This window comes from Pieris napi, chromosome 19 (genome assembly GCF_905475465.1).
Source record: "Pieris napi chromosome 19, ilPieNapi1.2, whole genome shotgun sequence".
Lineage (NCBI taxonomy): Eukaryota > Metazoa > Arthropoda > Insecta > Lepidoptera > Pieridae > Pieris > Pieris napi.
The window spans coordinates 11,550,666-11,565,049 of NC_062252.1; the positions used below are offsets into that span (position 1 = coordinate 11,550,666).

General features: G+C 34.1%; 1 protein-coding gene across 2 annotated transcripts; it reads right to left on the reverse strand.

Moving 5' to 3' along the window:
• Positions 1-2,168: 2,168 nt before the first annotated feature.
• Positions 2,169-8,590, reverse strand: LOC125059029 (hydroxylysine kinase). Of its 2 annotated transcripts, none has more exons than XM_047663183.1 (7): positions 8,396-8,590; positions 6,977-7,266; positions 6,211-6,410; positions 5,977-6,096; positions 5,557-5,672; positions 2,855-3,044; positions 2,169-2,525 (listed from the first exon to the last, which is right to left on the reverse strand). In XM_047663183.1, exons 2-7 carry the CDS (start codon positions 7,260-7,262, stop codon positions 2,322-2,324), a joined length of 1,116 nt encoding a protein of 371 aa, XP_047519139.1. In that variant the 5' UTR covers positions 7,263-7,266; positions 8,396-8,590; the 3' UTR covers positions 2,169-2,321. The 2 variants fall into 2 exon arrangements, with proteins under 2 accessions (XP_047519139.1, XP_047519138.1); XM_047663182.1 differs by lacking the exon at positions 8,396-8,590 and adding an exon at positions 8,021-8,098.
• Positions 8,591-14,384: the final 5,794 nt, after the last annotated feature.

The window sequence follows — 14,384 nt, forward strand, 5'->3', positions numbered from 1 at the left end:
TGAAGCTAGAAGCTTGTGAGCATGGATGGATGGTGTAGATGTCTCAAATTCCCTTTGAAAGTAGGTATGTGATAAGCAAAATAGTGGCGGCTTATCTACGGAGGTCCAAAACCGATATAATTTTATCAAGTATAAAAAGAAACCTTATGTTAAGCTTTTTACAAACGTTTTGCTGGAGCTTTTAGACATTTCGGTAGGTACCTTTGCGTTATGCAACTAGCTAAAATACCAAATTCTTAATAATCCCTCTACCTTAACTACGTAAGTAATGCAGCGTCTTCTTTACTTTTCATTACTTTCGTCTCTTGCTTTAAATCTGATTCGTAATAACGTTTCGAATTAATAATATAATATTACGAAATGATATCTTACAAGCAAAATAATTAAATGAGTGTCTTATCTGGCATATGTATCTAATGAGATAATTAAATCGATATAATAATTATGTGAGTGTAAGCTGTCACTCAAAATGTGTGAAGCGTGAATCCGATTTATTTATTTGGGAATACTTCAAAGTAGAAATCATGTTGGTATGATAAATATAGGATGAATTTTGTAATCCCTTGAGGGGGAATACTTCATATAATTTTTACAGTAGATAGCAAATTTTAGTCAAAGGTAACTTTATTACAGCGAGCCCTTGATTTGAGAATTGGCAGTAAATGTAAAATTAGAAGAATTTCATTTTTTTTGACGTTCATAAGTGTACATTGTGACCTATATGCATAAATGAGTTTGACTTGATTTGAAGTAAATCCACCTACCTTAAACACACGCCGCCCCTTTTTGGGTTTAAATCCACACAGACGAATGATGACCCACTTGCCTATTGCCGGTAAAATTGTCACGAAAATGATCAGAAATCTGAGGCCAAGACCAAGGATGGTTACCACTGTTTTTTAACAATTTTACAGACCGACATACTAACTATACAGCAATATAAATAATGTATGACTTAAATAATGCATTACAATGTTAAATAGCTCAGTAGGTACTGGTTTCGTCACCCATTCAACAAAAAAGGTCTCGACACATAAGTTTGATGCAAGCTGATCGCGTAATCAAAGTTAATACATAGTTTTGAACCCAAACTGAAATGTGCTTTCTTCATCTCTGGCATTTTATAACAGGTGTCTTAAAAGAAAGTTTACATTTATTTAACGTTGTGTGAAAATGTTAGACGAATTCTTGGTGCCTGAACTTCAAAATTTTCCTGGCTATAACCAAAGAACATGGTTCCAACACGACGGAGCAACGTCACACATATCCAATACGTCTCTGCCACGAGTTCGTGAAATTTTCTCAGGCAAATTGATCTCCGGGAGAGGTGACATAAATTGGCCTCCACGCAGACCTGATTTAACCCCTATGGATTTTTTCTTATGGGGTTATCTTAAAACTAAAGTCTCCGCCAATAAGCCGATAATTCTCTGGCGCAATTTAAAGAAAATGTCACGAAATGACAGCCATCACTGAGTCCACCTGCCGAGGTGTCATAAGTAATTTAATTGTTCTATTAAATGAGTGCCGCGGCCGCGAGGGTCTACATTTGGACGGTATTATTTTTTGGAAATAAATTCCCAAAATGTGTACTTTAATAATAAATAAACACTTTTTTGATAGTGTAACCCAGTGTTAAATTTTGCATGTATGAAACATGATTTTTGAAATTAAAGCGGGTTCTGAGAAGGCAACAGGCAAGTTTTGAGACATAACTAACTAATATTTGCCCGCGGGTGCACACGCTACTCAACAAGTTTCACAACATTTGGCAACTCAGTGGAGTGTACGTAAGATAATTACATTTTAATTTGTTGAATTTATTTGAACATTCATGTCATTGCCATTTCCTCTCGAAATATTGATTAATGAACTCGTTTTGAATATTGTAGGTGACAAGTTAACAACTAGGATTAAATTAATTACAATGAAAAGTAGATTCGGATAAGTTTTGTAAATCAACAAACAACAGCCTACTTTTAAATTAGTCAGTCTCAGTAGGCTTAAGGGGGCCTTGAAGCAAAATAACTTTTTTTTATAACTTGGGTCTCTGTTAAAAAAAAACTAGTTTATACTGCTAAGAACAGATTTATACAGATTAGTTGATATAGTTAATAAAGCTGACATTAGCAATTTAAATGCTCAAACAATAAAATAAAACGTTTAAATATGTATATCTATATATCAACGAATAAATATATCTTCGAAGAAACTTCGTATAATAATTTAAGCGATTTCTCAAAATTGAACTATACATATATTTATCATTCTACTCAAGCTTATTTTCACATAATTTAAATATTTTTAGATGAACCTATAAATTAACTTCGAGTTAAGTAATCAGTAGCAATGGCTTTCCAGTCGGTTGAGTCATCTTCTGGGTTTGGTTTTGATTTTCGTAATTTCTTAAGCAAACCCCAACCGTCTGCCTTCTCGGTCGAGGTAACGTAGTGGTTGTTGGGGTCTTGGACAATGGAGTAAGCCCCCAGCGTAAGGCTCTGCACTAGACGGGCTGAAATCAGGGTCTGAAAATCGAAAAGACTATAACTACACGAACAATACTTTTGCCTACATGTATCATTAATCCTAATATCAAAAACTTTAGACACAAAAACTCACGAAATTCTGAGTTAATATCAGCTCTTTTGAATACGGATATCAGACAGTATTCATTCAATAATACATAACGTACATAAACGCATCGGATAACATGTTTATTGATTTTCTTGCTATTGAAAATATTGTTAAATATAGATTAGTTAATTATTTTAAAACAAGATGGCGTCTCAGTTTGTATCTTTAAAGCTTATTCAGGTAAAAACTAGATGTCTCTGTAATAAAGACTTTGCCTTACTTTCAGAAGACGGTATTCATCATCAGGTAATCTCCGGTTGACTGTGTATCCCGCAAGCACTAGGCCGCCCGAGCGAGGGTCTCCAGATAGCAGCATCACGTAGGTCATCGTGATGGCCAGCTCGAAGACATAGTAGCTGTACTGAATGTCACCAAAGTCCAGAACACCGGAAATGCGATAGTCGGATTTGCTGGACAGTAAACAAATTAAGTTATATTATCAGATTATTTAACTGCGCTTTTGAATGCAACAATAATGAAATTGATAAGTATACTTTTATTAGAATACCTTCAGCGACATGAAATACCCAGTTTTAGTTTCAGAAATATGATTCCAACAGGCAGATTTTGGGTTATTTCATAGATTGTAGCAATTTTATTAGTAGCCACGGAACCGAAAATATTTGTTTTTCTTTATAAAGCAAAGGGAAAATAAGCAAAAAGCTCATCTATTACGTAAATAGATTTCTTTTTGATAGACCTTAAATTTTGGTTTTTATGTTATTATTACGTGGGTAGCACTGATTTTTTTTAGAATTGGCCAGTTAAAAACATTGCTTTTGAAAACTTTTTTTTAAATTTCAATTTTAGAACTCTTTGGTAACCTAATTAAGTATACTGCACTAATTTGTTTTTGCAAATTGGCGGCAAATCTAAGACACTTGTTACACGGTAAAATGAACCTAACGCGAGAAAATGTTTGGTCAAATATTTATTATGACTTTCGTTGAGGGCTTACTCAACAACAAAGCTATGATATAGGCTTCGATTAGCATTTTTTAATGAAGCCCCATCTAGTGCCATTATTTACAATTGGTTTAACGAGTTTAAGCGTGGACGTAGCAATGAATCAATGATGATCCGCGTGAGGGACGTCCTTTAACAGCGACTACTGAATCATTGCTGTGCGACGCATGATAAAAAAAAAGATAAGAGAGTGACCTATTAGCAGATACGGGCAAGCCTAGGCATTGGTATGAGTTAAGTTCCAAAAATATTGCACGAACATTAAGGCGTCACGAACTTTTGTACCAGATGGATTCCCCATACTTTAACCAACGACCAGAAACACCTCGCATGGACTGGTGTCACCAAATGTTAGATAAGTTCAACGGCGGTGACTCAAATGCTGTATTTGACATCGTCACAGGCGATGAAAGCTGGATATATTGCTACGAACCCAAAACAAAAGATAAAATTCGAGGTATTCGCTTTACGAGCCCTGCAGATGCGGTGAAAGCGAAAAAGCCATAGAAGAGATCCCTAAGGAAGAATGGGCCCACTGCTTTTCTCAGTGGTTGCATCGAATGCGACGATGTGTAGTAAAACAATAAAGTATTGGCAACATTCTACATTAAGCCGTTTTTCATATTCTAAAAATTTTCAGTGTTACCTAGGTACATAAATATAGAAACGTTTCTTGTATATAATTATCACATTATATGAGTAGGTATGACAATAAATTGTTTTATAAGTGTGTATAAAAAATTATCATAGTTATAATTATCATATCATATCACACATTTTGAAACAAGTTACCTGCTTAATTAATTTATCACGAATATTGACCGTCGTCTTAGTATTAAATATTTTCATATGTAATACCACAAGAGCTTCAAAATTATCGGGTATTTCCCGATAGGTTCGTTGCAAACAATTAATATAGTCGTCATGACGACTATATTTGTTTGCAACGAACCTTGAGGGAAATACCAGATAATTTTGAAGCTCGAGTGGTATTCGGGGGATTATTTTTCCGACCCAAATGTCGGCCAATAGAATTGCACCATGAGACGAAATGTACAGTTAACAAATAAGAATTTCATAATGAATAAAACAACTACTTAATACTTTTCTTGAAGCAACGACCAGAGAAAATTTTCACAAAAAATTTTCAGTATAATACCATGTAGGTTGTACCACGTGACGTCGAATGGTGCAATTCTATTGGCCGACATTAGGGTCGGAAAAATAATCACTTTTATTTTTAGTTTATTAATAGTCTTGTCTGTTATTTTATTAGGTTCAGCGATGGGACATGGGACAGACACATTTATGCATCTGTTTCGTTGTTATTTTTCGGACTAGATAGGGAAGCGAAAAAAGCACACTTAAAAAGAAAAATGCATTGCAAGTCCAGCTTACAACCGGGGTTCAACCCGCTATAGGTAGATATTGATAGAAATATATTGAAATTGGATACCGATTATACTTAATATTGGAAGTGATAGAGTACCAGCGCAGGTTAAGCGTGGATACGGTTCTATAATTCTTATCATTCATATCACGAACTGTTAATTAAAAGCGTATTAGTTGATTCAATAACACCAAATGTAAACTCTACATACAGCGAACAATTTTTCCATTTTTCTAAAAACCAACCCACAAAGAAGAGATATTTATATTAGCCAGGAAAGCCAAGTGGAACCTTGGCTTACCTCAGAATAATTCCATTAAGTATTTGTCTGCAAACCCTCGCAACAGTTGGTGACACTTTCCTAATACAAAAACTGTTTGATAAATTGTTGCGATAAAATGTAACAATTCACATCTCCGTCTTTTTCATAGCTTCATAACATATGTTTCGGCTTGGAAAGGATTTTTGTTGACCACCTACTATTTTGATTTAGAATTCGAGCTCATAGAGGGGTTTTAGCCCCATGAAATCTAAAGGTCGTTATTTTTAGTAAAAACCATAGTTACCTGTTTGGTACTTTGGAGGTGGCGAGGACGTTCATCTCGTTGATATCACCATGTATCACGCCCTTCTCTAGTTCATCTAGACGAGGAACTATGGCATATTTGAATTCTTCTATTACCTGATATAAAAATTGTGTCGAATTAAATATGTCGATATTAAGATTAATACGATCATCGTTTTATATTTCTAAAGAACACAAATGTACTCTATATATGACAAAAATATGTTGTGATGAGCATCTCTTCTCTTCTTCTTCGTGGTCTTCATTACTGAAGGTCTTGTGGCTGTCTTGACCCTAACCGATACGTCGACTAGCAGCTGCCTCCTCACCGCTCTATTCTTAGATTGTCCAACCAGACCAACGGGGAAATAATGTAAAAATATGAACATAAAATATGTTTTATATATCATATATAAATTACCTCTTCAACCAAATCGAGCTTTTCAGTATCCTTGATGACGTATTTGAACTTTTCCAAATCCGGGACCTTGGTTAGCATCCACATATGCTCACGGGAGACCAGACCCGAGTGGTTAAAGTTCTAAGGGAAATTCAAATATTCTTTACTTGCAAATAAAATCATAAAGAATACATTAATGTTTGATTATCTGAGGCTTGAACGACAATTCAAATATCTTGGGGACATACACAGTACCTGTAATTTATTATCCAAATTAGCAACAAATTCTCCAAGTTGGTAGAACAGTGCCTCAGACGTAGGCACATCTTTCAACAGCTCGCCTGGTACGAACTCCAGTAGACGGACTGCGTGCTGCTTGCCACCGATGTTTTCCACCGAGTGTAAATGTCCGAACACATTGCGCACGGGCTTTGGGCAAATCACTGAACGCGTCACTGAAATAGAGATTGAGATGAGCCTAATAGCATTGTATAAGGATATTATGCCTTATTTCTTTTAATTATTATTCTTATTGCAATTAAAAAAGGTAAATAAGGTAAAAAGAATTGTGACAGTTAATAGTTATAGTCTGCGAGAAGCAGAAGACCTACTCGCCACTCGGTCAAGGAAACTAGTTAAGAATAGGTAATAAAATTTGAGAAAGATGTCAAGCGCACTAAACAAATATTAACTTGTTGAGTAATAGTATTCTTAAGTCGAGGTGAATGCGCTAACTATTATTTTTTACGGTCATCTATTTTCGGTTATTTTTGAGGCATACAAAATTATGTAAATTACACTTTTATGTAAAACACAAATTCTTAGCTTATGAATTTGTGGAAATTGAAATGAGATTTCACCTAAAAGCCTCCATTGCGAAGTAGCTAGAATTCTTATTAAGTTATTTTTTGTATTTCGTAGTTATTTTCGGTTTTCATTTCTATATTAAAAACTTTATTCTTTATTTATGCTAATTTGTGTATATGTAGATAGATATATATATATTGAATGCAAAACTTACGTAAAAAGTTCATAATCTCATTCTGAGCTTCTATGAAGCTGACATTTTTAGAGTCCATAGAGTTCATGATTTTCAGAACATATCCATGAGGCGAGTGGTTCGTTATTAGAGGATTCTTTACGTTTGGGTCTTCGATAATCTTGTAATTCTTATCGTCGTAACCATTCATTTCGGTGAGCTCCAAAACCGATATGCCATACAGCCTTTCCACCAGTAATTTGACTCCTTCATGGTCGATGGTAGGTCGAATAACCGTACCCGGTTGTAGTAATGTTGCTTCAGACATTTTACTGTAAAAATATGGTTATTTTTATATGCCGTCTTTATTTCACCAAATTAATGAAATGAGAATGAGGCTGTACAACAATAAATTTATTTATAAAACCTTCAGTATCTATCAATAGCTAAATCGACTTTGGCGAATTTAGTTATTAGTCAGCAAACATTACCTAAGTAGTTTTCAATATTATGTTAGTTATTGGAAATTACACACTTAAATTACAATATAAAATTACTAATATAAGGTAATTGGTTAGTCAATATTTAAGATTTGTTTAACTGAACCAAAATAGCAATGTTATCTTTAATCGTGATAAAAGTCATGCTAGGCCCTCTAGCGGACGATTTATCAAACTTTCATCACATGATACGGAATGTTTTTACCTTTAAGTAAAATTTGTGAAAACAGTATTTTTACGAATTAACAACAAAAGATTTCAAGTTAGATATTTCAGAATTGATAATAAAAAACATTAATGTTATGTAAAACATTAATTTGAAAGGTTTTTTTTTAATTACATATTTTTCTTGAAAACTGCTCTTTCAAGAGTAATCTTTAAAAATATTATAATTAAACTACCGTTACTTTTGTTAACAGCACTTCATTAAATAATTATATATTATAATAATATAATTATTTATAATATTAGCTAAAATCTAAAAAAAAAATCTACACAAATAATGCTCACTATATTAAAATCTAAATTATATATTCCTAGTGATAAGAGTGTAACACTTATCCTAAATACAGAAAGCCACAAGTACCTCACTGCACTATCCACACAGAGAGTTAAAGTTGAACTGATGATACAAACAAGGCTCAACAACTAAACAAATTCATTACACCACTTGACTGATAAACGAGATGTGCCTGTTACGTACGTCTATACAGATCGGTGTCTATTGTTCACTTACAGACTACTCTTTCCGTTATACGACTGACGAAAACAAGAAGAAATGTTAATATTAATTTTCTATATATTTTATTCATAATTATTAGTTAGTAGAACCTGAAAAGTAGAAGTGCCCGTTCTATGAATAAGCTCAGCTTTATTACAGTTCATCAAAAATAGTTTATTTAAAGCACAAAGTCATAATTCACAAATGCTTGCAACCATCATCCTGTAAAATATTATATACTTAATATTATCAGCCAGAACTGAGAAAATTGTTTATGTGCGAAACTATGTGTTCACACAAACTTGCTGTAAAATATATCTAGATCCAGAATAAAAGTACTTGTTAGTAATTTAAGATGAGTATCTCATTATGTTTCAATAAATAGAAGTCGCCTTTGCAACAAAAGCTGAATAGACGCCAATAGCGAATTGTCACTCACAGGACACTCGTGATTGTACAATTCACACAATATACTAACATATTTATAGTTCAATACACTCTACACGTAGTTGGTCTGATATAATTTTTTGTCATCTATATATTAACCATAGCATAAAGTTAATGTTTTTTATTTAATTTAATTTAATGAGTAGATATTTTTAACGTGTAAGTTCGTTTAATAAATGAGATTGTTTAAAATGCTTAATTACTAAAAACTAATTAGGTAATACATTGATTGTTTCAAAACATATTAAAAAGTGTTATTTGACGGTGAATACCTAAATCTGCGATAGGCCAAACTGTTGGATTTTTCTCATGAAATATATAGGTACTTTCAACTTACAACTAGCATCCTATGGAAGTTTTTCCGTGTGAAAACCTACTATACAGTCAATCAGTCTCATTTTGCAAAATAACTTATAACAGGCGCTTGGCTAATTCATCAGATTTCAATTAAACAAATCTTTAATGATACTCAGAGATAAGTATCCGTTCAGTAGCTTTGGACAGTAGCTTGTAAACACTTACAGGCATGAAAATATTTTTTTAACAAAATTTCAATAACAATTGATATTCAGTAAAAGTTGAATAGTCTTTTATCGTAATCGTGGCATTTTGATTGAGTTCTTGTATGTTTCCAGTACATTGCACTGCTTCAGGTTTCCTACCGTGACCTTCAATTTCTTTAAGATAACAAGATAAAGCGAAAGTATTCAAAGTGACCGATAACGATTTACTCTAAGAAATCATATACATATTTAAAGTGAGGGAACTTAACTGTTTTATATAATTTAAGCGCCATCTATCCATTTTTCTGTAAACTGTCTCATAGACATTATGTTTTGTAATAAAACGTTGTATGTTTTTACCACAGATGGCGCTCAAATACAAATAAAGTATAGTACCTGTATTATACTCTTTTGCTATTGGATACTAGAGGGCGTCACCTACAAATTCAAACATTAAATTTAAAGTAGTAAGCCAATTTCCTATATTTCCGCCATATTCATCTTTTGGACATACTGTCACTAATATGTTGTTAACTTAAATATTATTGCCTCGGCAACTATCAATCCATTTATGTACTTTATCGTAAGGTCACTTCTTATCCTGTAAACTTCTAATGAGTGAGAGTCTTTTTTCAGAAACAATTCCTTCTGTTGTTTTGTCTGTTTCGCAAATCAAACCTCTTTTCCTAATTGGCATTATTTATTGACACAAGTATCAAACCTCAATCCATCCATATTAATTGTTTGAGAACCTGACGTGTTGCTTTTTACTTTATTCTGTTTCCGTTTAAGACTAGATAAGGTTCGTTAGGCTAGTTTCAAATTTATTGTCTTAATAATAATGATTTTAATAAAAAAACATTTTATCGTCTGCTTTACAATATTTTGTCCTGAGGTCCCGTGTGCAAAGGAATTCCCACGTTGTTTAAGCTAGTGGAGTAACTTTGCATAATATTATTAATAAATTTAAAAACAATTAGGTAAAGTGAAGAGAAGAAGAGCTTTAATAGAGTTGTGATAGTGAATATCCAGCTCGTTGTTTCATCTGATGTTTAATTATGTCGTGAACATCGCGTTCAGACAATCAGACAAATAAAAGTTACAATAGTTTTCAACTACGTTAGAACCTATACACTTGAATACCCAATTTAACATCAATTTGATTCTAATTAAATTTATCTCATTGAGATCCGGCAGTCAATTTAAAGAACAAAGTGGTTCAATTAGAGAGGCGTCGCCCGATGTGTTAATTAGTTTAGAATGGAATGCGACACTAATCTGTGGCACGCGGCCATCGCAGACTGACATTTATCGCTCTACACATTATTTGCGAAGAAACGCCGCGATTTATTTCCATTTGACTATATGTCGTATGGGCTCTGGACAGAGCCACTCAGTGAGCCTCCATCGAGTTCGTTCTTTGCCTCATCTGCAACCGTCGCCAGGTTGCGTCACCACACCTGTATGGCCTATCCACTCGCGTTGCTTGATCTGCTATGCTGCTGCTACTGCTGATAGGCTTATCGGGACTTGGAGCCTGTGCGAAATGACGTTATTCGGAATCCGATTATTTTTACCTTAAGTCGACGAGTCAACTTTCATGACTGACCTACCGACCGAAGTTGTGCGAAGGTTCTTCGAGCCTTAGCAATGCATTAAGTGATATCCACTTCTGTAACTCTAGTTTCAGATACGACGTTTCCGGTATGACAAATTTATGAACGCATTCCACATCCTCTACACTCATCCGCAATGGTTCTCAACTCCAGCACGATTTTCTTTAGTCTCCCGGTTGTTGATTTTGAGTCCAGCAGCAGACGGCAGTAGACACAGGTTAACGACATGACTTGGAGTGACCTAATATATTGGTTAATCCCTACTCTATTCCGCGACGCTTGTTCGATACATACCTAACTCGAATACCCAGGAAAATGAGTGGTGAGAGTAAACAGTCTTGTTGAACACCCACGTGCATTTGAATATCGTTTGAGATGATGGCCATCTTCGGCGGAACAACAATGTTAGAGAGTCGTGACTTTATCTCACCTTTTTCGAAGTCAAGGTACGATAAATCTCCCTTTGGTATTCTGTTGATAGGAAGAGTGTTAAATTTGCAAAATAACCTTGGAAATGACCGAGAGAAAAGTGATTGCTGCATTGGCTTAGAATTTAGATCACCTTTCTTGGGCATACCTATAGGTAACTAGAACTACAAAACCACAATATAACATTTCCGTTATAAGGTCAACCTGGTGCTTGGCTTGGCGGCGATAGCAATAATTGGGGACATGGATAAAACAATAATTTACCAATTGCCACCATTTACATCACAAACATCAAATATTCAATATAATATTAAATAGTTGTTGTATATATAAGTTTTATATAAGTTATTTTCTTTGCTTTTTCCAATTTATAGAATTAATTTAAAAATATAAAGTAATAAATTAATATTTGAAAGCTATGTTAAAACGCCTGTTATATGTTGTGGCATAAGGTGACAGAGAGGGATCAGGAGGGTGGAAAAAAGATTTTAATTTGTACTTAATGTTGAAGAGGTGTGGCGGTGACAGCACTACGCGACCCTGATATTATTTAAATTACATTTTTGTGTGTTTGTTTATTAGCCGGGTAAAGGGTTTTGTGTTTGCAAATAAACGGGAACTGCCAAGCAGTAATCAATTTTGGCGAGGGTGTATCAAGATTGACAATTAAAATAATTGATCTTAAAAATCAGTCCTTTAAGGTGGATTTATCATCTCTCGGTGATTAAAGACCGGTGGTCAAATTAACCTGTATTCACCAAAATCACAAACGTAAAATACAACTGGGCTAAAACATTTTTAATTTATTAGATTAAGCAGTATTTGGCATAGTGGCTTTAGCGTGCGACTCTCATACCTGAGGTCGTAGGTTCAATACCCGGATGTGCACCGATGAACTTCTTTTTATATGCGCATTTAATATTCGCCATTCGAGGTTAAGGAAAACGACGTGAGGAAACCGGCCTGTATAAGGCAAAAACAGTGTGTGTAGCGCAGAGGGCTGATCATCTACTTGCCAATTAGATTGACAAAGGGTAATGAAACAGAACTCAGACCCAGACCAAAAAAGGTAGCGCCACTGATTTATTTTTTTATAATTATTGTATCCTAGTAACCTATAGTTACAATATAAGTAATTTTATTTATGAAGAAATGATTTATATTTTGTCGGTGCCAGCATAGAGCACCACGCTTATATAGGAAAAACCACTACTCTTGGCGACAAAACTATTGAATCACCTGAACATTACATTTTAAGGAGACAATGCCGGATTATATAATTATAGTTTGTTGTTTATTGTATTTCGACACTTTGCATGCTAATTGGAAAATACAGGTGGTATGAGCCATGAGAAGCTTTTTTGTTAACGCTGCGCCCTGAAAGCAAACTTTAACTTCTATTTTGACTGGTATAATTAAAGAATTGTACCTGTAACTGTTGAACCTTCGTAAGAAAAAAAAGTCTTTACTCTGTAGAAGATGTAATTCTGTTGTAGAATCAGGACAAATTTTGTTCAATTCTTTACCTATTATACGATAAATTATAACGATACGATTTCCGTCTTTCATCCCTCTCCACAATAAAACACTCAAATCAAAACAACCACAATCTTGTAAAGCTTCACAAAATAATTAAAAGAACACGAAACTGTACAACCAACGGAAGAACACAAAATTGGTGTAGAAGAGAGACGACTTTATGTAAGTCAAAATGTGTTGGAAGAAGAGAGATGTATTGTCGAGTACAAAGCCAAGTAATTGTAGACAATGGTACTGAAAAAGACGTTCTTATAACAAGATCCTATCTTCGTACGTTTTGCCTGAGGACCTCAGCACCGACTTACTTACGCATCTCAAAATCTGAGAATACACTCTATAGCATTGTGATAAAGATCAGAATCCTCCAAACATCTGTTCCTTTACGCTGGTAAAATGTACGCGACTTTGTGAACGCATTTGAAGCGTAAAACTAGATTTTGTCAAAGTATTATCGTCCGACGTTACTTGAACTCTGGTTGTGTAGGTTATTCGTTTGTGGGGAGGTCAATACTCTGGTTTACTTGAGTCGCGTTTGATGTAAGTACTTCTTAATGTTTAATTTAATTGTTAGTTATGTCTTTTGATAACAGAACAAACGTTTCTAGATTTTACACTCCAAATCAAAGGTACCATGCCATATTTACTATATACATATATGGATATATTGTACCTGGTCATGGTGATTTGCATTTTATTAAGGGACACGGCCGATCGCCACATTATTTTCTTATTTCTATGTATTTCGGTTTTGTTTTGATATAGCGTTAATTTAGATTCATTTATTTATTTTTTTGCCAATTTCACTTATTTAAATAGGCCCTGAATCATATACATATTGTTTAGTACCTTAGTGTTTGTACGTATGGTGAACTATTCGTGATTTTATTTAAAGCAAAGTATTTGTTATTTATTTCGAGTCAAGGATATATTGAAGGATGTACTATTTAAGGATGTACTTTGAAGATCAATATATATTTATAGATATATGCTTGCAGTTGTCAATTGCTATGGCGGTATAAAAAAATGTCAGTGAAAACGAATCAACACCAGTTTGGTAATTAACATTGTCAAGGAATAACCAAAAACGAAATCACATTCACTATTTAGATTGTCTGAATCCTTTAATTCAGTTCGTAAGTAATAATAGCTTCCCCATCGCCTTGGAACACTTATAGCTAAGGAATTTGTATAAAAATGCGAATATAAACGATATTATTGCACATCCAGGCCCTCGTCTGTACGTGATAGATGCGTCTTGGGAATCAGGGTTGTCTCGACAAATTGAGTGTTTAAAACATTCAAAATTTGCGTAGGTATTATATTATATTTCAGTTGTTGAGTTTATACAAAGGACGGAAACCTCGGTCGATTGGGTTCAATTCTCGGCAAAACAATATTTGGTTTGGCTTCAAAATTGGTCCATGACTAAAAATTTTCATGAAGAGAAATAGAAGTATGTTTGCTCTACGTTACGAAGGTTGACAAACATAATTATTCGTATTCAAATAAATAATTAACACAACTTTACATTTTTTTTAAATAATTGTGTCAGCCCTAAATAACCGAGTGACCCCAAGCTGTTAAAAAGAGATAAAAAAGTAATAAAACGCAATGCACAATAAAAAGCATGCGGAAGGGTTCTCCACAATGATCATCACTCCATCCAATATTGTCTCCTTATTTTGTAAAATTAAG

Excerpts from the sequence above, each read along its gene's own strand:
- LOC125059029 (XM_047663183.1), bottom strand. The coding sequence starts at position 7,262 with ATGTCTGAAGCAACATTACTACAACCGGGTACGGTTATTCGACCTACC. Across the intron at positions 6,411-6,976 it reads TGAGATTATGAACTTTTTAC|TGACGCGTTCAGTGATTTGC; the intron begins GTAAGTTTTGCA and ends TCTCTATTTCAG. Across the intron at positions 2,526-2,854 it reads ATGAATACCGTCTTCTGAAA|ACCCTGATTTCAGCCCGTCT; the intron begins GTAAGGCAAAGT and ends TTCGATTTTCAG.